The sequence below is a fragment of the Ptychodera flava genome, chromosome 10, assembly GCF_041260155.1.
Source record: "Ptychodera flava strain L36383 chromosome 10, AS_Pfla_20210202, whole genome shotgun sequence".
NCBI lineage: Eukaryota > Metazoa > Hemichordata > Enteropneusta > Ptychoderidae > Ptychodera > Ptychodera flava.
The window spans coordinates 40,968,640-40,992,096 of NC_091937.1; the positions used below are offsets into that span (position 1 = coordinate 40,968,640).

Here is a 23,457-nt window from a genome sequence, read left to right on the forward strand (position 1 = left end):
TCGAAAAACTAAGATTGTGAAAACTTTTTTCATCAAGAGCTTTAAAATGAGCTCCAACAAGTGATAGATCAGAAGAGAATTGATAAAATTTGAACAGCCAGAATTTCTGTCCTCAAGGCGTGTTCTACCTTAAGATCAAATAAATCTACCCTAAACTTGTCTCTGCACACCCCTGGTTTACGTCTTCTAAGAACTATTCATCTGATTTGAAAATTACATAATATACTGGTAGAATACAGACAACGAAGCATGCAAAACCAGCTATATGTTTTCATAACATGTTTTTAATCTAAATTCTACTTACAAGAGTTTGTACTTTCCTCACCATACAACTACAAGATCTTTTAACCCTTCCACCCCATATCAAAGTACAAAGATCCAGCCACAATGGTGAATACAATAGGAACTGTCAAATCTTGAGGGGTGATTTTTTTTTAAATTTGTATGTTGCTTGACTCTTCCTTTCTTCAGAGGAAAGCTATATGTATGCCCTTCTCAGATGAGGGTTCTACATACATATTTAAAGACAGACAAATCCTTTTTGATATATATCTTACAAAAGGAAAAGTTTGATCACAAGAATTCAGTATGTTACAACAGAAAATATCAAAGACTCTAAAAAGAATTGATATTTATCTATGCATAATCACACAACACTCAAGACTCAGTTTTTTTTTTGTGTCTGGTCAAAAAAAAATATTTACAAGGGCAGTAGAGTAAAATATACCAAGTATATTTTGTTGACATTTGTTTGAAATGTACAAACAAATCTACTACACAAAGTATACACTTGATGGCAAGGTCATTTTTTATCAATCATTTGAAGACAGTTTACCCACATAGTACTTTAGAATTGATATTTGAAACTGTTCTGGTTTTTCATTAGCAATGGAGTTGATATTAACCTTGATAAAATGTCATGAATAATTTTGGAGTGGTGCCAAATTTCACCTTGTAGCTTTGAAGTCTAATACAGGCTGTTGCATTATCAAATCACGCAATTCTAGTTTTCTCTTGATCAACTCAAAAATTCAGAATTTTATGTCTCTGTCAGAAAACAACATGGCAATACTGCAGATGGTACAGAAATTGAGAAACAAACCCATGTAGAATAAATGTATTTAAAAATGGCCTTTCATAGTGCATTGAAAAAACGAAACAAATTACCGATAAAGAGACAATCATGTAAATTTTACTCAATGATTACTCCATATCTTACACTGTACATGCTACAAATTGACTCATTCCAATCAAAGACAATGGACAGACTGCAACATGGACGAAAATAAACCATTTCCCCTGTACTGAAGTTGGCATTCAAAGACTCACAACAGACAATCACCAGGAGGCAAGGTCTCGTTCTGCTGAAACATCAGTGTATTAAATTTTCCAATTAAAACAAGAGACAATCTGACATAGTCTCAGATACCCAGAATGCACTTGGGGGCTCTCATCAGGCCGTCCCACAGGTCTGGGGAAATCTAGTTCAAAAATCTCTGAGTTAAGATGGTGCCATACAGACAAGAGCAATGCATTCTGGGAGTAACTGATCCAAGATATAAAAGTCATAGTTCCCCCTCATTACTGAGAAAGGACTTCGAAAGCCACTTCTACATAACATGCATAACCTTGATGTTATATTTTCTTGTCTGTCTTTCAAAACATAATTTACAGTGTGCCTCGGTTACTCCCACGATGCATCGCTCTTGTCCCCATTGCACTATATTTCCCCAGAGATTTTTGAATGGCGTTTCCCTGAACTGTGTGAGGGCGAGCAGATGGCAGCCCCTAAGTGCAGTCAGGGTAACAAACACTACGTCTACCATATCACCAGCAAGGGGTTAGACCTCAACTTTACTATTGATGAGTACTACAAAATTCCCTATAAGAACAAGCAGTGTATTTCACTTCTGCAGAGCAGTGATTTACAGTATTATTAGTATAGAAATCAATCTATCGTTGTCACGCTCTCAAATTATTCAAGGGTCATGTTTTTTTTTTACACAAGCATGTTAAGTATGCCAATGCATTGTTGTGATTGGACAGTGAGAGTTAAGGCTTGCTGTAGTAAAATTGAAATATATAAGTGATAAAGGTTGATGCAAAAACAAACTGTAATAGGAAACTTGTTGCTTGAAGTCATTCCATAATTAGATACATAGAGATAACAAAAAAAAGAAGGGTAAGCTCAGTAAACCTTTTGAAATTTTGTCTGACCTGCTTGACTAGAACAACAGGTCTTTTGTGCTGCTTCATATCAGTGTTGCCATTTTTTGTCATCTGCTTCAATAGTTGTGCCATAGCTGTGGGCTTGCTAAATATCCCTCTTGTCAACAATGCTTTGTCCTGGGCGGAACATGTTTATTCAACAGCACTTGCTGTTTCATCCTTTGTGAGTGCTCACAATACTAAGAATAATCATTTTAAACTGCCAGAAACACGTATTTTCATATAATAGCAATAACCCTCTCTGCAGGTGGTATGCACTAGGGCACAGGCCCCTCTATATACAGCATTCACCCAATGGGTTATGCCTTGTAAAGACATTTTGTGTATATCAGCCTGCAGCAAGGGTCATTGTGCAACCCCTTGACTACAAGTGAATGCTGGGAATTACCAGTGCCATGTTGAATTTCTATACCACCTTGAGTGCGGTGAAATTCATGCAAGATCGTCTAAGTGCTCAGAATGACCTTTGGTACACTGGATAACACTGGCAATGGTAGTCGAGGGGTTAATTTGACAAAATGTATAAATTGATTGTGACAATTACACTCCTGATCACTAAATGAAATGAATTAATATGTAAATGATATCAAGGATCAAATGTTGCAACTGAGTCAGCCAATGACAGGATCAAACATGGTGAATGTTTCCCATGAGTAAATATCTGAAAGTGCAATACATCTTTTAATGTCTAGCAAAGCCTATTATACAAGACTCAAAACTGATGAAAATTTTGACACTTTTGATGTCATTTGATACTTTCTGGGATTTTTATCGATACTTTTCAAGGTGTACACACATTCAATACATGTAGCAACTTAAAGCAAATGTGCATTTGTACTCTATCATTTTTATGAACACTTAACAACATAAAGCCTGAAATCCTAATTTGTACAAAATTGCAACAAAGTTTTTTGACACAACAAGATAACAAATTGTTGTAAGGATAACTTTCAACTCCATAATTTCCATAATGGCTGACATTTTGTCTGTTTTCTTTCCTAAGGCCCCTTATGTCACTGTTGAAAATACCATGCATCTATAAACACCTCTATCTTTGTGTGTATAATTCACTTTTATGATACAGTAATGTCCATCTATGCAAATATGTATGACAATGCATAGATACTTGTTCATTTTATGGAAAAACCTATCAGGCAAATTTCAAAGTTCAAACATGAACTTGATTGACCTCATATTCAAATCACTGTCATAGCTCTTTGCACTCAATGTGCTGACTTTACAACATATAAATATGACTTCAATAATGTTTAAATTATATAAAATGTAGTTCTTATGTATCACTTTTCTCTAATGTATCCATTTGTAGGCTACATTGAGTACAATATAGCTACATTTTAACTCATCAGTCTATCTTTAGATAGAATTTTGTAACAGTGTTGCTGAAATCTGCTGCATGCAACCAGGATTTGTTACAATATAGCTGAAATCTCCTGTAGTTGCCCAAACATTGTTAGAATGTAGCTGGAATCTGTCACAAGGTGTGTTGTCTGGTTCAACTTAGCTAGGTCTACACTGTACAGCATTTTCTGCATTTTCATCATCAGATCCTTCTGAAATTCCTGTGATGCGGTATCCCATGTTCATCAGCATCACTTCGAGTGGATCAGCATTCATTCTTTTCTGATTTGCAGTAGCTGCCGAGTCTGTTTCTTCTATGTGTCTGTCATCCTCCTTCGGGCCATCCTGCAACACAGACAATGGCATGTGGGAGTTAGAATGAGAGGATGATATTGCTGCAAAAGGAATGAATTTACACATGGACCAGGAAATTTTCATTTGAAAGAGTTTGAACCAATAAAGCGTACGTCAAAGGTTGACAAAAATACAATTCAAATGAGGTGAAAATTTCTGATGTTTCCAAGCTCTTTATTGTATACTTTGAGTAAAAAAAGAGTAAATACTTTGAGTAAATTGCACCAAAATCATGTCTCCAAAGCGGACATCAGTGCAAGATATACCACACAACAGTATAGCTGCTTCCTGTAACTTCTACCAACTTACAAAGAAAAGAATCCATTTGCACAGAATCCACTTGCTTTGTACGTTTGTTTACATTAGTGCTGATCAAATGCAAGTGTTTACGCAATTTTTCCTAAAATGAGACAAAATAACAAGTACAACTTTCATGGCGTGCATGACCTCTTCTGAAGAACTGCATTCCACCAGAATAAGGTTCTTTGATACTTTCTTCTTTCAGAAAACTGATTATTTGAACTCACCTCTGGCCTTGGACTCCACAATCTGACCACAGGATCAATGCCACTGGTTGCTAAGAAACAGTGACTGGGATGGGGTTGCAAGCAATTGACAATAGACTCATCCCCTCTGAGAACACGGACTAAGTTGGTGGTAGCTTTCTCCCAAATGAAAAAAGACCCGTCATCTGAACCTGCTACAATGTACTGACCATTGCTGCAATGCAGAACAGGATGAGATTAGAATCAGTCTCCAAAGAGTATATTTTATGTAATATTTATGCATATTAGAATCAGTCTCCAAAGAGTATATTTTATGTAATATTTATGCATACATGTATACTGGTACTTATATGTATACTTAGGGAAGGAAAAAAGATGTAATGCAAACACTGATTGGTAACACTTTTTGTAACATTTGTTATACATCTTATTTTGATGTCAATATTTGACCCTGAACTTATGGCTAAATCATTCAAAATCATGGAAACAGTTTGTTATTTTCATAGTTCAACACTGGGTTGGTTCAAGTGCAATTATTCCAAAATCTATCACCAAATTTGAACCATTAACAGAACCATGAACAAGCTTTGGACTTGTACTATTTAAATTCCTTACCTTCCAAAGAAGTTGGCTTCTTTGATATCTGTAGTTGTGTTACAATGACCACAGAATCTAAGATCATAGTCGTAACTGGCACTTCGTAACACTTTCTCATGTTCTGACTGCGTCTCTCGCTGCCTTCGACGACTACTGCCTCCATCACTCTTTTTCTCTTCTTCAGAGTCTGCAAAGAATTCAAATGGTTTGATTTTTTTTTTGTAAAAAGACAACTTGCTTTCATCACAGTTCGTACAAATTAGCCTTTTCCCTCTGTTCATATGACAACATAAGGGGTACCTACAAGGTAATTAGAAGATGCTTATCACAAACAAAGTCATTGCGTTTTGCGGGAGAAATAGTTAAGCCCCTATTATGATGATTGTGGATATATTTTGCATTAACCCTTATCTTGCTACTCCTTTGATTTCCCAATTTGAAAAGTTGGCAATACCGGTACCTATATACCGTTATATATTTCTACCTACTTGGTACGGTAAATTATAGTAGGTTAAGTCAGTAAAAAATTTTGTTTACAGTTTACAGTATCTGTTTAATAGGCCTTAAAATGTTTAAGTCTTTGTTAAAATACAACATAGAACACAAGTTATGTCCAACTAGTACTAACTTGACCTGATAGTGAAATATGAAATATGTATTTCAGCAATTTATCATTTTGTTGGGAAGTTTAAATTACAATGTTGTGGTTGGATGTTTGTAATTCAAAACTTTCTTTATAGGGGTGGAGGCATTTTGAGGTTCAGCACATTAAATTTAGGTTTTTGTTTGATTTGTGAGGTATTTAAAAGCAACAGAAGCAAAATTTTCCTGTTGGTTTTTATGAATTATTGAATTCCCTTAGCAATTTTACTATGCCAAACGACAAATTACTGCAACTACATGTACAATTATTTCACAGAAACAAACATTAAAATATATTACTTTGACGAAAATATTTAGACAACCATACAATGATCACCTCCAGAATTAAGCAGTCAAAAAAATCAATTTGGGAAAAAAATGGATATTCGCAGAACAATTGATAATTTTACTCAGCGTTAGAGTCACTTACTTGTATCCTCTGTCTTGGAATAGAGGGCTGCACATATGTCCCTATCAAGCTGTTCAAAGGTATGATTCTTGGCATAGTCTGGAAACTTTTCCTTGAACTGATGCAGGCAATCCAGTGCTTCTTTGGTCCAAGTGAGTTCAAACAAGCACTTGGCTAATCTGAAGTGGGCTTTGCAATGACTTGGGTCAATAGATAATGCAATGTGACAATCCCTTAGCCCAGCATACAGGTCACCATCCCTGTCAGCATGAGAATAAATTTTGGCTCAAGTATTTTGCATATTTAAGAAAACAGTTTACATGTACCAAAAGTTCTTGCAATGACTATACATATAACCATATATATATCATCATTTCAAGCTAGCAATCTGAAAAAAAATGAGAATTGTAGCACCTGAAATACTAATATATTTTGCATTAAACTTTTTGCAACATTACATTGTACTATGTATCTAACTATCAACTCATAATGCAACAATTTAACAACTGCTTACTGTATGTATGTAGTGATGTGAAAATTTGTTACTCTTTGTCATAGGATTGAAAATATCCTGGAACAATGTAGATATTGATACTTTGTGTCACACTTTGTGTCACACTAGTGTATACATTATTCATGGACACTCTGGAATACACAGTAACTATTAAGTTTCCATTCATTCTTATAACTACTGAACCTTTGTGATAAGTTGAAACATTGTAATAAAATAAATAATGGACATCTTCCACTGTAAATGGTATAACTGTTCATTACACATTCAAAATACGGCCAAGGAAATTGAATCCTTTGTTTTATGTACGGTCACATGTACGATTTTGAATTTTTTGAAGGTGCAAAACACAGTGTATTTGAATAGGACTTTACAATGTAGCTTTTCTGCATAAAAATTCTTCTTTACAAATTTTTTGAAAATTTACTCAACACCTGCATGCTTGATGGATGTCACATTGTACTGTAAATCATGGAGGGTAAAAAGAAGTTTCAGCTTTGATTCTTGAATGGGTACTCACATTACACGGAAACAATCAAGTAAATATAAAACTTGCCTGTGTAAAAATTTACTGAGTGTGTTTTTGTACCGCTTGCCTGCTTACCTCTGAAAATTTGAGTGGACGTAAAACAAAGAATTTAATCACTCTGGCCAAGGGTATACAGCATCTCCCAAACATGTTCAGCAACATACCCACACATGTGAATTGCTCCATGTAACTTACCATTTCCTCTTCATGTAAGCTGCAGCTCTATTGGCAAATAGTACAGCACTATTCGGTGCAATGTATAATGCTTGGTTATACAAATTTATTGCATACGTCCATTGCTGTCTTGCAAACACTTCATTGGCTTGTATCTTTAAGGCCTCAGCTTTTGGAGGTAAACCATAAGTTTGCCGCACAAACTTATCCTACAGAATAAACAAATATTTCTGGCTGCTTGTATCATACAAAATGGCAAACAACATTCTTATGTGATTCTAGATAGAAAAACAGTGATGTTGAAAATTTTTCCATTTTATAAATTGACAAACACAAAGTAATATATCGACATACACTGTAGATAGGACATTAAGGTGGAAATGAATACGAGTAAGTGAAAAAGTTACTACACTGTTTAAAAATTTATTGAAACTTAAAGTTTGTTTTTGGTCTAACTGTGAGTTTCTAAACTGATCTACAAATGTCTTCTGACCACATGCAGTCTGAGTACAAACCCATGTGGCTACTGTCCAAACAAAACTCTTTTCAAACTTGTTATAATTGAAAATGTATTCCTAGATAATCCCGCACTGTATTGACATACCTTATTGGTAGTACGCAAGTATAAAATGTCTTTGACAAATTATACGTTAGGAATGATAATGCCTGACTGATATCTTATTAAACCCTTTCACCCCAATTTCCCTCTCTGGAGGTCCAGCCTTTCCATAGAAAACAATGGGATTGGGTCAAACCACAGTGGTGAAAGGGTTAAGCCTTTCATCACAATGGTTAGCTCAAATCTATTATTATCAACTGTGAGTGTGGATCTGTTTACAGGGACTGGGAGAGTTGAAGAGGTCAAACTAAATTGAAACTGTTTTTGCCTAATATTTATAAAGTCTAACCTTTTGGATTGGGTCTCCTCATTGATCTTGATACCATTGGTATGTGATATGTGCTTGGACACACCATTTGCCGAGGACCCTGCAATTGATGTACCATTGGATGACAGTACTTCTGCAACATCTGATAAAAAAATAACAAAATTATTTGATGATACACTCCCATTAGACAATTTCCATATTGCACGTAAATATGGACATGTGAACAGTCACCACCAAACCCGTGACACAGTATACCTTGTATTAAATTCTGTATTTTGTTTTGTATGTATTTTCACAGAGAATGTGGACAACGTATTCTTCTTGGATATATGTTACATGCATTGCAATTACATTTTCAAAATATAACATAAATATTTCAAGTGTGAAGAATAAACAGAATGACTGACAAGACTTGAAACCAGTTTAAGTAAAGCCAGCATATGTGTGTGTGTGTTTCATTCAATTTCAGCTGTGAGGAGTCATCACAATTATACCCACAGCCACTTGGTTATTGAGCCACCATTGTCAGCAGTGGGGACATAGCTGAATGAATTTGACCTCCGACTTGTTTGCTAGATGAGTAGGTACATGTACAGCATGTTGTGAATTCAAATCAAGTCAAATCAATAAATTCCTGAATTCAAAACAATAGTCATGAAAAAAGCAGTAAAATATAGTCCCTTACCTTTTACTACTCCATTACTTGTAGGGCTAGGTAGTATGTAATCTTCATAATGAAATCTCTTTGGACTTCTTTTACTTGTGACGTCAAATAAATATATCTGTTCTCCGCCAAGATTGACCAGTAGTTCTTTGCCGTCAGGACCAAAAGTTATATAAGTGGATACTAGTGCTCGGAATCTTCTATTGTAATCATTCTGTTTTATAGGTAAATGTCCTGTGAATAGATTAAAAAGTGTTATTTTAATGATAAGAACATTGCTGATGACATTACAGAATGATACAATGCAAATACTGCCATCATGCCTTGTACATTAGATATGTATACCAAATCACAAATTTGACATCCAAATTCTTTCATAAACTGTGCAGTTTGAGTTTGACTTTAAGAAAGGTATTATGATTGATTTTTGACAACTGTTCAAGTCTCATAGATGCGGTACAATTGGCATGTAGCAATTAAAGTGTTATTCTAATTATGAACGTTCAACCTGTGCACCCATTTGTTCAGCTGGTGTGCTGCTGACTAAACACTGTAGAATACATGACTCAATATTATGTTCAGCCTATGTGAGCCCTGTGTAAACCTACTGTAAACCCAGTGTTAACCATGATTTGGCATTGTGTTAGCTGTGCCTCAACCCAGTATTCACCCATTGTAAACACTAAACAAGTCATTGACGATGACATAGTCCCAACTTGTAATAGGAGTATTAGTCTTGATGGGGCAGGTAAATGTGGTCATTAAGAAGTATCACTGGAGGTGTATATGTTCAGATCTATGGGCACATAGGTCTATGTCGTTGTTCCCAATTTGAAACATGAGGCTTGTCTAAGTTATGGTTCTAAATCGGGAAAAAAGATCAGACTTCTAGCTGTATTGGCCAGCCAAGAAATACATATGTGCATAATAAATGAGGTACAAGATGTGACATCTTAAGGTCTAATATCCTATCAAAATTGAAGGGTATAGAACTTGTGGTTACTGAGTTATGCATATATAGTAAGGACAAAGGTCATCAAGGTCACGTGGCATTTGGAAAAAAAATTGTATTGCTAATTAATCCCTATGTGCCAAAAATCAGATCACTAGCTATATTCACTTGCCCAGAATTAAATGTGTGCACAATTAATGAGGTAAAGCGTGTGTTGTCATAAGGTCTCCCATACTACTAAATATAAAGGACATATCACTTGTGGTTACTTATTTATTGACATAAACGTATATTTTAGGTAAAAGGTCATCGAGGTCACATGACATTTTGTCAAAAAATTCTATCCTATAGTTATCCCTATATACCAAAAATCAGACATCAAGCTCTATTGGCTTGCTCAGAATTAGATATGTGCATAATTAATGAGGTACAATATGTGGCGTCATAAGGTGTCCCATCATACCAAATATGAAGGGTGTAGCACTTGTGGTTACTGAGTTATGGTCAAATATGTATATTTGAGGTCAAAGGTCATTGAGGTCACATGACATTTTGTCAAAAAATTGTATTGCTAAGTTATCCCTATATACCAAAAATCAGACCTCTAGCTCTATTGGCTCGCTCAAAATTAGATATGTGCATAATTAATGAGATACAATATGTGGTGTTATAAGGTGTCCAATCATACCAAATATGAAGGGTGTTGCACTTGTGGTTACTGAGTTGTGAACAAATATGTATATTTGAGGTCAAAGGTCACTAAGGTCACGTGACATTTTGTCAAAATGTCTGAGATATCTGCGTGAACGGATGGACTGACTCACGGACGGACATGACCAGATCTATAAGCCCCTGGACTTTATCCATGGGGACTAAAAACTGTGTCCGTGCATCCTTTTTGCAATATGAATACGATGAAAAACTAAATTTTTATTTTTATTGGCCTTATACATGAATGAGTCTATGGCGAACTGCCTTATACATGGGAGTCTATGGAGGTGTGAACTAAAAAGTCCTCTAACACGGCCAAATTTGATCGCATTGTGAAACAAATCGACGTGCATCTGTATGGGGTAGGGTACTATTCTTGTGCAAAGTTTGAAAGAAATTGACTAGGGCATGTCTGAGATATCTGCGTGAACGGACGGCCGCACACACGCACGCACGGACGCACGCACATGACCAAACCTATAAGTCCCCCCGGATGGTGTCCATGGGGACTAATTAGCCCTGTGTAAACCTACTGTAAACCCAGTGTTAACCATCATTTGGTATTGTTGTAGCTGATCATCAACCCAGTAGTCACCCACTGGAGCACTACATTAGCCCCATGTAAACGGTAAACCCAGTGTTCCCTGTAAACAGGTCCATCCTTATCACTGATAACAATGGGTTTGGGCCAAACCTTGGTGGTGAAAGGGTTAAACCCAACAATATACATGTAGTACCTGCTATAAAATACTGCACACATCCTTTTGGTACTTCTCCATCTGGATCGGGATCCGGTGCCGGAGTATGCCAGGATGCTCCAAGCCTTTCCTCACTGGAAAACCTCACAGGGTGTGGACTTAGCATTCGGATATCATAGACACGCACGTATGGATCATTAGCACCAACTGCAACAAGATTGGCGGAGCATGTGTGGTAACATGTATGAATAAAGTCTAATATTGATATAGATTGAAATATATTATGGCCATAAATCTTGAAGCTGTCCCTTTAAGCATTACCATGCTAAAGTAACACTAGTTCTTATGGGTATAAGAACATGTGTTATTGTCAAACATCTCTAAACTTTGGAGCAGACAAGTGTAAACATAGACAGTAGAAATGACCCTAACAAGAAAGACTATATAGAATTCTATGGAGTGCTATAGATATTCTATAGATATCTATAGAAGTTTCTGTAAGTTTTTACAGTTTTGGCACCATTTTTGAATAATTCTATGAGATCTTGTTTATTCCATAGAATTCTACAGAAAAACAATATTCCATAGAATTTTATAGAAATTTTTTGCACAGGAAGTCTCGCCTCTACTGTGTACATGTATGGTGCAAGCTACAATTTTGGCACAACTGTCTACATGTACAGTATGTGTGGTCAAAGTCAATGATGTCTGCAAACTTCAAAAATTGATTTTTCAGAGTCATGTCTGATTAACATCACTGGTGTCACACAAGCATATTGTTCTTCATTTGATTTTGTTTTCATTATTATTACAACCCTGATTGTAAAAAATTCTGATTACAAGCATCAAACTTAAATCTGATTAACATTTTCTTCAGTGTAATGTGTATAGTCAGTATTCGAATTTAATATGAACTTGCTAATTCTTGTAGCTGCTATACATGTCAGTCTTGATAACTTACCTGCTAGCATTTCCGTTCTCAGTGGATTAATTGTCAGACACTTCGCTTCAGCATGGTTTCCGATGTATGTATTCAGATTGATGAGTACGTTACCACAATGGTCATTACATGAATGTGGTGACCTCAAGTCAAACTGTCTGTTGGCACAAATAAATGTTAAATATTAAAAACCACATTCTCTGGTTATTATTCCATAAATTGTTATAATTACAAATTAAATTCAAATACACAAATTTAAACTGAATATGTATCAAGTTGTATTAATTTCTAATCTCTTCGTTTGGTGTTCAATGTAATGAATAGAAGGCTGAACCATATCTACTGCCCTCAACGGTGGCTAGGTGTATAAACCGGACTGAGGTCACCCAAAAAGACTGGAGAAAACAAGTAATATTCACTGCCATGCTTATGTCAGGGGCAATACTGCTACAGGAGTCTACTCACAGTTTGATTGTTACTCAACATGTACCACACTTAGGGGCAGCATCAAAGGTTCAAGAGGTAAAAATTGCCAGGAGAATGAATATTTTGAAAAAGCAGCAGAATTGCACACTTCCATGTTCGGCCCCGATTTTTTTTTCAACATGTACACTACCCCCCCTGCCCTTGTTTAATGCAAGCTGTTGGCCTCTGCTGCACTCGGAATTTATAATTATATTTTGCTACATTTATGGTGCATGTGTTGACATTTTACACATTGATGTGACCTGTTCGGCAATAGGTTCAATATAAGTCAATGAAGTTTAAGGGGGGACTTAGGGATTTAAGTTTCTTATTCTACATTGAACTTTAGGCATTACCCCGTACATGACAACAGAGGGGTAAAAAATACAATTCCTATACGATGATTGTTAAGAAGAAATCTACAGATCATATAAAGATCATTTCAGTACATTTTACACTGACGCAGAGGACACATTTACTATTCACTGTTTTTGTCATATCTTACCTGACAGTCCCATCTTCTCCTGCACTCCAAAACATGTATGGCACATTGGGGGCTACAGCGAGTCTTTTAACCCTACCAGCATGGCAACTAAAGGCTTGCGTTGTCTCACGAATATTAATGTCATGAACTCTGACCTTACAATCAGCTGCGGCAGTCGCTATGATGTGGTCATTGGTATCTGGCATAAACTGTAAAACAAAGATGGAAGAACTTTTACTATGGTTGACGTTTGTGGACGCAGGCAGTATTTTGCATCAATAAGTGGTAAGCTAGGGAGTCATTAATGTTTCGGGACAAGAGTAGACACATACTGGGTGTACGAAAACCCTATACTCAGTTTTATTCAAAATGAAATAAGATATTGATAATATTGACTGATTCGTGATAAATAATGAACAATTGTTAAGGAGATGTCATCCATCATTGTCTAAGAAAAAGTGTAACTTTTGTGTTTTCATTTGAATTTAAAATGAGATCATTCCTTGTTGGATAGATTTTAAGACTGTCTGATAAAGTGATGCTTTGTCCAAGGTAAATTGCACCTGAGATTGACAAGACACATTTTCAGAAAAAGTTATAGGTTTTTGCAAATTTTTATGTGACTACAAACATTGGGGATGAGAGTGAAGCTTAATGAACAGAGACAACATTTGCCATAACTCAGATGCAAGTCCTTTGGGTAATTGAAAAGCAACCTAAGGAGTCATCTGGGCAATTCACCAGCAACCTGGAGAGTCCTTTCAGTAATTCACTAGTAACCTGAGCACTTGTTAGGTAATTCACCAGCAAAACTGGGGTGTGTTAGGTTAATTCAATTCATAGCAGCCTGGGAAGTCATTTGGGTAATTCACCAGCAACCTTTGGAGTTCTTTCAGTAATTCACTACCAACCTATGTACTTATTAGGGTTATTCACTAGCAACCTGGGGACCGTTAGGTACATGTAATTCACAAGCTACCAGGGGAGTTGTTGGGGTAATTCGCTACCAACTTGGGGAGTTGTAAGGTACATTTAATTCACTGGCAACCTGGGGAATTGTTAGGCAATTCACTGGCAACAAAGGTAGTTGTTAGGTACTTCACTAGCAAACTGGGGACCGTTAGGTAATTCGCTAGCAACCTGGGGAGTTGTCAGGGTTACAATTAGGGACAGGGTCTCAATTAGGGACAGGGTCTGAAATGCACAGCTAAGGGTTCCTAAGAGAAAATTTGTTAAAGTGCCAATCCTAATTGAAGCTTTGCATCCATGAATCTTCAATAGCACCATATTGTGTAAAATGAATTTGAAAGTTAGAGAAAATGAAAGGAGTAATATACAATCAACTATTAATTTTCTTCCTGTAAAGTTCATACAGAAAACAAGCCTATTAAAAAACAAATTGTTGATAAATGTTTTTCAGTTTTGATTCAGATCTGAATCTTCATTGATAAGATTGAAAGCAAAATTTTTGAAATAATGTGCACATTTTTCTCCATTATTTCTATCTCTTTTGATGTAACAATGTCAAAGGGTTTCTACTTCTCAAACATGTTGACTAGTTTTACACTATGACATTTCAAGTACACGCAATGTTATAAATTTGCAGGATGCAAAGATTATCAAAATTTCAAGTTAAAATTCATGCTAAATGGTGGCTATATTCCAATCACATATTTACAGAATCTAACAACAGGTATTATGAAATGAGTACAAGCACAACAAATGTCTGCACAACATAATTTGAAGATCTGTTACAGAAATTGGATCTGCGGGAGTAACAGCCTACATGGTGTTTTAAATTCCATCATGTAACAGAAGTACCATGTTTGAAAGTAATTTCATTATAGTCTGCAGCATGAAAATAAACAAATCAAATCACATGTTTCTGTATCATTTACAACTATTCACATTATGTTTCCGTGATAACCTTTGACCTCAAAGTCTGTATTCCCAGTGTAGACAATCAATATGGCTGTTAAACAGAAATTGGTTTAGCAAAAAGTGCATTAGGTTACAATAATACACAGGCGACAGCCTGACAAAACTAAATTATTTGATTTCATTACTATCGCATTACAAGGATATTGATAATACATGTATGTCATTTATGATTATGAAATCTCTTTTTTTGAAAAATATCATTTTTTAATACTGTCAGATTACTCAACACACATACCCCAAGCAAACTGGATATTGAAAAGATTAAATTTTCATAAAAAGACATTGCAAAAGAGCCATAGAAACAAAACAAGGAAATTCCTTCTATGACGTCTGAAAGAGGAAACACTCTAAAATAAATTAATCTAAGAATATTAATAATGTGGTGATGAATTGATTCAGATATACTTGACTGTACTTATAATTTCATTATACCCAAAAGTTGTCAACTGACAGTGAATTTTGTGATGTCATACCCTCAGATTATATCTGATAATGTATCCGATTATCCAGCATTGTGGCCCTAGATCTTTTCTTCATCTACAAATTCACTGGCATTGACAAAACTATAAAATGACAGCAATAATGTGTCCATTCTCAGTTTACAATGGACTCAAGTAAACTTTGCATGATAAATTGTAAGAGGCAAAGCCAAGGGGTACGTTATTGCTCGATTAAAAATGTAATTAAATTATTCCAAATCCAGTGATATCATATTTTTTGTTCAACTCAACAGAGTTTTCAAAATGTTGATGACAAACATCAGAACATCAATCAATATCCTACCTTTACTGAAAATATATTGCCATGGTGACCGGTCCTTATTGTACACACTTGTTTATGTTTCAAAGGTTCCCAGATAATCGTACTCAAATCATCTGAACCACTTGCTAGTAGGCTGAAAGAACAAAAGATGAATTATTACAAAATAGAATAGTGTACTGCCTTCCTTGCGAATACTAACTCATAGAAAATGAAAATGTTGGCTGGACAAAACCAGGAAATGACTGAACACCACCGATGTTTTATCATCTTCCTCCCAATTTCAGAACACTTTTATCGTTCTTATCTTTCACTTTCACGGTATACAATACAATCAAGGTTGTAAAGTTTACAAAACTAAACTCACATGTGACAATATTATCGAACTGTTCCTCTTTCCTTCACAGTAAGATCATTATGTTTGCTAACACTGTTTCCTTCATTTGTTTCCTTGTAATATGAGAAAAATCTTAGACAAACATTCACGCTAACGATGTACATACATTTTAAGGATACTTTAAATAAAGATAATGATATTAATTGGAGTGAATGTGATCAGGGGGAAATGGTAAAGAAATTGCCAAAACCAAGGTTTCCCTAACAAATTCACCAACTTGGTATGGATTAAACCCCATGGTCATCATGGAATAGTTAAATCTGAATACATCACATGGTGATGAATGGGAAGTAGTCTATCAGATGGAGGGACCATTATTCCATATGGGGTAACTTCTGTAAAAATGCACATTTCTTTCTTTATTACATCAATTCATCTCTTGTTAAGTGTATTCACTGTCATTGAGTTTTATATCTGTTTCCTACAATACACTGAAAACTATAAAACTGGCACTATTTTTATTTCATTGTACATGTACACATACATGTCTCACACGGATTGAAGATAGGGTCAAAGGTTGAATACAGATGTATTCCTACACAAGCAGGAGGAGTTTGTTTCACAGATTCTGTGATAAACATGAAATACTGTAAACATATTTGTGACCTGCAGCAAAACTTAACTGTAGTTAAAGCAAGTATTACGTGTCAAGAACACTCCATAAATATTCTATGCATAACTATAAAGACCATCACGTTGTATGAAAAATATTTCCACATTCAGTCATTTTCTTAACAAATAACAAAACACTTCCTCAAGATATGTTGAATACTGGCCACATAATGCTCAAGGAAAACACTTTTATGAAAGTTTCAGTTCATAAAACTGAAAATAATCAGAATCACAAGTTAGAGCTACAGTCCCTTACGCTTAACATGGTTTGATAAACATATACAATTGCAATAGTCTTGTAGTCTTAAGGTGGAGCTGCATGTTGCCAACACAGTTTTTTTCAAAGCAATATTTCTCATCAAAGATGACAAGGAAACCCCCTCATTCTATATATTTTCAAAAAGCAGAGACTCTAAAGTTTAGTATGGTAGCAGTAGCTTACTCAAAGGATGAAGTGGGTGTATATTTAGGGTAAAAAACCTCCATTTTGGTATTAATGATAAAAATTAATTTAAGTCAAAAACTTGATGTTATTTTCTGAAATGTAATATTTCACTTGAAAGAAGAGTATATGTAGAAAAAAACGACTATTTTATTTTGCATTATCTATCCTCATTCAAAATGGCAAGGGTTGAAAAACTGACACTCAAAAAAGTGATTAAAATCATGATTAGTAAAATTCTTATTTAAAATGTAAGAAGTTTATTGCCAAACAAAATAGTCGTTCTTTTAAGAGCATTTAAAGAAAATAATGTGAAAATTTCAGAAAATTTGACCCAGCCAGAGTGGAGTTAAATTCTTTGGATGGAAATTTAGAAATTGGGAGGAAAAAGAAGCCAGGAAATCGGGTAATTTGCATTCATTTGCATAAATTAACACTTCTGAATCACGAAATTTACGACTGTTTGACAAGCTAAAAGGTGAACCCCACCAACATTTCAATCTTGGGTTAACATATTAATTAAAATTGAATGAATATTTGCAAAAACATGATTTTTGAGCAAAATATGCTGTGTTGTGTGCAGCCCCCCCCCCCCCCCCCCCCCCCCCTTTAATCTTTCACCAGTACGACAGGGGATGAAACCTTTGTTCTTGACAAGATATTTGAAGGCAATAGCTGTATTTTTCATCATATTTTAAATAGTTTTGATCTTAAAAGCAAATACATTTCTGTATTCTTCCTTGTCAAGTGTGTTGAGATAGACAGCATTAGCCTTGCATACACTATGGATTGTTTATGATACAATTTGCAATATTGTTGTTGACAAATGGATTCTGGTCTGGACTAAAAGTCAGTTGCCCACAATAAAACTGCATCCGTATACACACACATGAAAGATGTTCATGTAATTGACAAGTGAACACTCGTCAATTATGACACATTTTAGGAAGTACGGCAAGATACTATATTTTACACAAAGTTCAAAATACTGAATAACATATCCAAATTTACAGCCAATGGAGCTGCAGCAATCGGATAAGAAAAGTTGAATGATATTGAATCACACTGTTAAGAATAAGAAAGACGATATTTGTCATGGAATTTTCCTCATAAATAATAAGTTTTGTTTCTAAGCTGCAAGGTCGCAGAGTAATCTTAAAGTCTGGCAGTGAGCCAGACAGACATGATGAAGTGTAATAACTGAGTACTCAACGTATTAAGGAATAAAGATGGGATTAGTTTGTAAGAAGAGTGTCATTTACGGCAAATGGACGTGACACTTGCTCAAGTGAGTCTTAACTCAAAGACAATTGTACATATTACATTCACTGATATGGTGCAGATCTGAAGAAATTTGCCCAAATTTTAAACTTTATATTGAAAGGGAACAGTTTGTAATTTCATCACAAAAGTCTTATTGATAGTTTTACTAAAAATCCTGCAAGATATTAACGCTTTGAACCCGGCTCGGACATAAATGTCTGATGACATCATAGAGTACCAGGGGGTCAGGGTGCAAAGTGTTAAGTAAAAATACAAAATATTTATGCTCTGACTGCTTATCAAATAATAGGTGTATTCTGCCTTTGTTTATAGAATGAAGACCTTCAAGGACCGGTGCAAGAAGAAATGTCTTCCTGTAAAGATTTCCTTTCTGACGGTGTGATACTGAAATGATTTAATCCTTTGGCAACTTTTTATCAAACTGGTAATAAAATTTATAAAATATTTATGAAATAGCAAATTAAAAAGCAGACAAAAAAATTACAAATTTTGTTGACCAGTTTAGAGTCTTATGAATGCCTTGGATATCATAACAATCTACTGCATATTGTAAGTATATTGAATGGCAACAGGTGAAAATACTTCAGTTACCATATGGATTATGAGAAAAAAATAATATTTGGTAGTAATTATATGTCATGCCCATACATTTGGAATGAAAAGTTATATTTGATGCTAAATTACATGTACTGCCAATATATTTGGAATTACTACAAATGAAAAGTTGCTATTTTGATCAACAATTATTATTAGGTTCAGATGAAAATGCAAACTATATACTTACTTTCCTTTCTGGTTCCATTCCAAGCAGTTGACACAGCCTGAATGTCCCTGTAGGATTGAAAAACAAATTTTCATGTTAAAGACCTACTGGTGGTGGATATGATGTATTGTTGCATTATTTTGTTCTGCTTATTACACTGTAGTTTCTTGCACTACTTCCACCACAGTCTATGTGTGTTGAATGTCCAGCTGTCCAGTGTCCTTGCTGATAACTGAAATTTAGTCTAGGCTTGAACTCATCTTTCAACACCAACATCACATATTGTACACAAAACCTTTTGTTCACAAGGCTAATATTTCAAATTTCAAAATACTCTCAAATAAGGAAGAAATTGCAGGTCTTTTCTTGAATAAAAATACTGAAAATATCATAAAAAGTTATAGCTATTTTCTTTTAACATCACATCAAAGCCGAGACGTAAATTTTGAAGTTGAAGACACAGTACAAATACGTTTCCCTGTTTCTCAGTTCTTTGAATAACATCAAGAGTCATAGCCTGTCTGTCATTTCCATGTCACAGCCTTATTGATAATTTTCTTGCACAAAAAAATGAGCATCAGTGGAAGATTTTATCTGTTTTGTGAAAAGACTTGCGCAGCTCTCTCAATTTACTAGCTTTTAATGTAGTCTCTTATATGTATATAAAGTCACTTGTTGGAGTGTATCTCTGGAAAGAGCAAAATACAACAGGGCTGATTCCAATGACATCACAGCTCCTCTTTTATTGTGGAACAAAGTTTGTTGATAATAAAAATCACATGTCAAAGGCCAAACTTCTTGAAAAAACATAAGTACAAAATGACAAGATTTGCCCAAATTTCTGCTGGCAGCAATTCATGGTGCATACAGGGTGCTATATTTTGTACCAAGCTTCACTTACAATTGCCATCAATACTGTTGTCACTCGGCTATGATACTAATTTCGACAAGACACACTGTAGTTTAAGTTAAATCCTTGCAAGCTCTACAAGCCAAGGGACTAGTCACCGCATAATATCCAAAGCCTGGACTGGGCTTCCACTTGTCCATGTCTTTGCAAGACTCAAAGATTAAGCTGTGAGGGGTGCCTCAAGCACTCCATGTCCTCTTTGGAGAGGGTCAGAGGTAGCAGAGCAGATAGGGTCAGAGGTAGCAGAGCAGATAGGGTCAGAGGAAGCAGAGCAGATAGGGTCAGAGGTAGCAGAGCAGATAGGGTCAGAGGTAGCAGAGCAGATAGGGTCAGAGGTAGCAGAGCAGATAGGGTCAGAGGAAGCAGAGCACTGAAGAGCCCCACATGGTTGAATCTTTCAGTATGTCTTTGTAAATTCTCTTGAAACACCAGTAGGCAGATTTTTGTATAGTCTCTAAACCAACACTCTGGTGATTGCAATCAAGATGGTAGAGTGGAAAAACTTTTCTCTCACTCATTTTTGTAGCTGGTTTGGTTAAATCATCTGTTTTGAAGTTAAGTCATTTTTTATATCAACTGCAACAAACATTCACAAGGCTTGTCATCTATAGAAATTTTCAGACCATGTGTTCAAGCTGGTTGATTTGCTTATTACACTGGCATTCATTACAGGTGCCCATGATACCAAAGAAACATTAGCATCAAATTAAACAAAACAAAACATAAAGTCATCTTTGTCAACACAAAAGAGGCAATACTCTGATGAAACACAGTAAAAGCAATGCTCTAAGTAACAATGAAAATCAAGGCAATTTGGTGACTTGACCATGATAATGCAACAGTAATGATCATGATTACTGATTGCAGTGGTTTACCAGAGTCTCCAATTCTCGACTTAGGGCCATCCGGGTACTTGTGGGTTCTTAGGTCATTTTTGTGTCACAGGGTGGTTAAAACAAATACATAATTGAAGTTTTGATTTTTTTCTACAACCAAACCGATATTCAAAGTTTCAACATACATAAATGACATATCTTTTAGTTCTGACTTTTTCACACTATTTATAAATCATTTTCTCATCAGTATCACCTGATCTCTTATTCACCTCGCTCGCGTTTCACCTACATGTACTGACGTCATTCTGCGGTCAAGAATATGGTGACAAAACTTGTCAGCTCATTGTTATCAAAAATCTCTATTAATACAGATTTTCTCGGTATACAAGAACTCTGGTAATGTCTGTATTGATGTTGTTTCAAGTCTACCCAGGGTTTTCTCTCAACTGCGCGATTGCGCAAATTGCGCATTTCGAGCCATTGCCTGCCCTTGAAAAGTTAATGATAGCGCAGAAATTGCGCACAAAGCAAAGCAAAGACAGCCATATATATGAGGGTGACAACTGTGAATCAACAGTGACTGCCCCCTAAAATGTCAAGTCTGCCCCTAATTTGATGAACAGGGCACAAGTGCCCGTTTTAATGAACATGCAAAGAAAACACTGCTTACCTGCAATTCAGCTTCGAGGTTCAATCTTGGCAGCAGAAAATCATTGACGTGTAACTCACGCTGGAATTTACAACATGGTTTGGTCTGAAATAAAACAGGCCAAATTAGCAAGGGGAAACAAATTGACTTTCCAATTTTAAAAACCAATATTTAGTGCTCACACAAGACACAATGACGGTAGATTCGCTCGATCTCAATGGAATCAGTATCTTAGAAGCAACAAGTACCAGTACAAGACAAGATGTCATTGAAATTTGAATACAGATTTTGATAGTGCGCGTCGGCATGTCTAATGGACCGGTAAAACTTGTACACTGTGTATATCGGACTCCTGAAAACTTTAGACACTGTACTACAAGCAAAGTTGCTGTTCTCATCAGCCTGACGTAAGTAAAATTTACTAAAGACTGATGACATTGGTGAGGTTGGGTCCGTATGACCTCTGACCTTCATGGCTTCCAGTCAACACTGAGTAAAGGCAACGCATAATGCAACAACTGTACCGCCTGTTTATTCGTACAAAATACTGGATATGCCCTAAATCTATCTTCCCCGAGTTCTTACGGATTGATTATTAGAAAATACTTTCGACAGCCAGCTCCGCAAGACGACGATCGACTAAATACGTCTTAACTCGAGTGGAGCCTGCCTCAAAAAATGTACACATTTCGAACACAGTCTCTCGGCATTGACAACACGGGCTTTGTGCCACTGCACTCGCTGAAAAGAGAAATTAAGATTCAAAGTAAACAATTTCCTTACATTAATTTCACGGTTCTTCAGTCTTCTAAGGATACTGTCGGCCATATTCCAATATTTCCACGTACGTCAAACTGGACTCAGGTATTAGGTGCGAAATACGACTGGTTGTGATTCCCATACGCCGGGAAGTGTTGCGACCGAACTGCAAACGCCCATTCTTTACGCAATATCGTTTTCTCAGGTAAGTATTATGCCTTTCAATAATAAGTTCTACTTAACTCAAAAGCACATTTGCCATGTATCCAAAATAAAGTTGCTAGAGCAACTGCTCAGTGGACTTTGCGAATATGTTACGGCAACGAATTAAAGACAGGTGACTCTGTAAGTTCTACAAGAGATGTGCGCATGACATTTTCAGGCGCCTTTTGTCGTAGAATCCACCAAAAGTATAAAATGCAATTTTTGGCAATTCTTTTGTCTATATTGCGATGCAAATCACATTAAAATATTTTTGAATCTCACAAGTAATGTCAAAATATATGTAAACATCATTTTTTACATCCAGTTGAATAAATTTGCCGATCTCGAAACATACCCTTTTACGGCATAATATCTACATTAGATTCGGATTCGAATTTTGATTCAAATTCGCCCAATCGTCGAATTCCGAATTAATGCAGGTACCACCATGACCAAGGGGCTGATGGAGGTACTACATTCCAGGGTACTTAGTAATCTCGTTAATTCTGTTTATAGAAAAAAACTTAAAGAAACCGATTTGTTATTTGTATCGTTGTTTCAATTATATTGTTGTCGTTTCAAAATATGTAAAAGACATGATAATAATTTTGCTGCCCCATGGGGAGTCCAGTCACCAAAAGTTTTGGACGTTCTACACAGGCCAACAAAGTATAAAAGAACAATAATATAAATATAATATTTATGAAATGTACGTATCTTTAATAGATCATTTTGGTATTTCATCAGGGTTGAGCTTTACTTCCTTTCCGCTCAGTAATGCTCGAAAAAT

The 23,457-nt window shown here is 35.7% G+C and overlaps 2 protein-coding genes across 2 annotated transcripts in view; both read right to left on the minus strand.

Annotated features, from left to right (window-relative positions):
* Positions 1-23,205, minus strand: part of LOC139142791 (WD and tetratricopeptide repeats protein 1-like) — a 354,040-nt gene extending 330,835 nt beyond the window's left edge. Inside the window, exons 1-9 of the mRNA XM_070712959.1 lie at positions 22,488-23,205; positions 21,726-21,809; positions 19,331-19,377; positions 15,836-15,947; positions 13,133-13,320; positions 12,184-12,320; positions 11,262-11,429; positions 8,883-9,095; positions 8,219-8,339 (exon numbers count right to left, since the gene is read on the minus strand). Coding sequence (XP_070569060.1) covers positions 8,219-8,339; positions 8,883-9,095; positions 11,262-11,429; positions 12,184-12,320; positions 13,133-13,320; positions 15,836-15,947; positions 19,331-19,377; positions 21,726-21,809; positions 22,488-22,532 — 1,115 coding nt within the window. The 5' untranslated portion in view covers positions 22,533-23,205. The remainder of the gene's footprint in view (positions 1-8,218; positions 8,340-8,882; positions 9,096-11,261; positions 11,430-12,183; positions 12,321-13,132; positions 13,321-15,835; positions 15,948-19,330; positions 19,378-21,725; positions 21,810-22,487) is intronic.
* On the minus strand, positions 265-7,494 carry LOC139142800 (WD and tetratricopeptide repeats protein 1-like). The gene is made up of 5 exons (XM_070712968.1): positions 7,332-7,494; positions 6,118-6,356; positions 5,064-5,232; positions 4,470-4,662; positions 265-3,933 (listed from the first exon to the last, which is right to left on the minus strand). Exons 1-5 carry the CDS (start codon positions 7,343-7,345, stop codon positions 3,748-3,750), a joined length of 801 nt encoding a protein of 266 aa, XP_070569069.1. The 5' UTR covers positions 7,346-7,494; the 3' UTR covers positions 265-3,747.
* Positions 23,206-23,457: the final 252 nt, after the last annotated feature.

Excerpts from the sequence above, each read along its gene's own strand:
- LOC139142800 (XM_070712968.1), bottom strand. Across the intron at positions 5,233-6,117 it reads TTCCAAGACAGAGGATACAA|ACTCTGAAGAAGAGAAAAAG; the intron begins GTAAGTGACTCT and ends AATTCTTTGCAG. Across the intron at positions 4,663-5,063 it reads GAAGCCAACTTCTTTGGAAG|CAATGGTCAGTACATTGTAG; the intron begins GTAAGGAATTTA and ends TCTGCATTGCAG.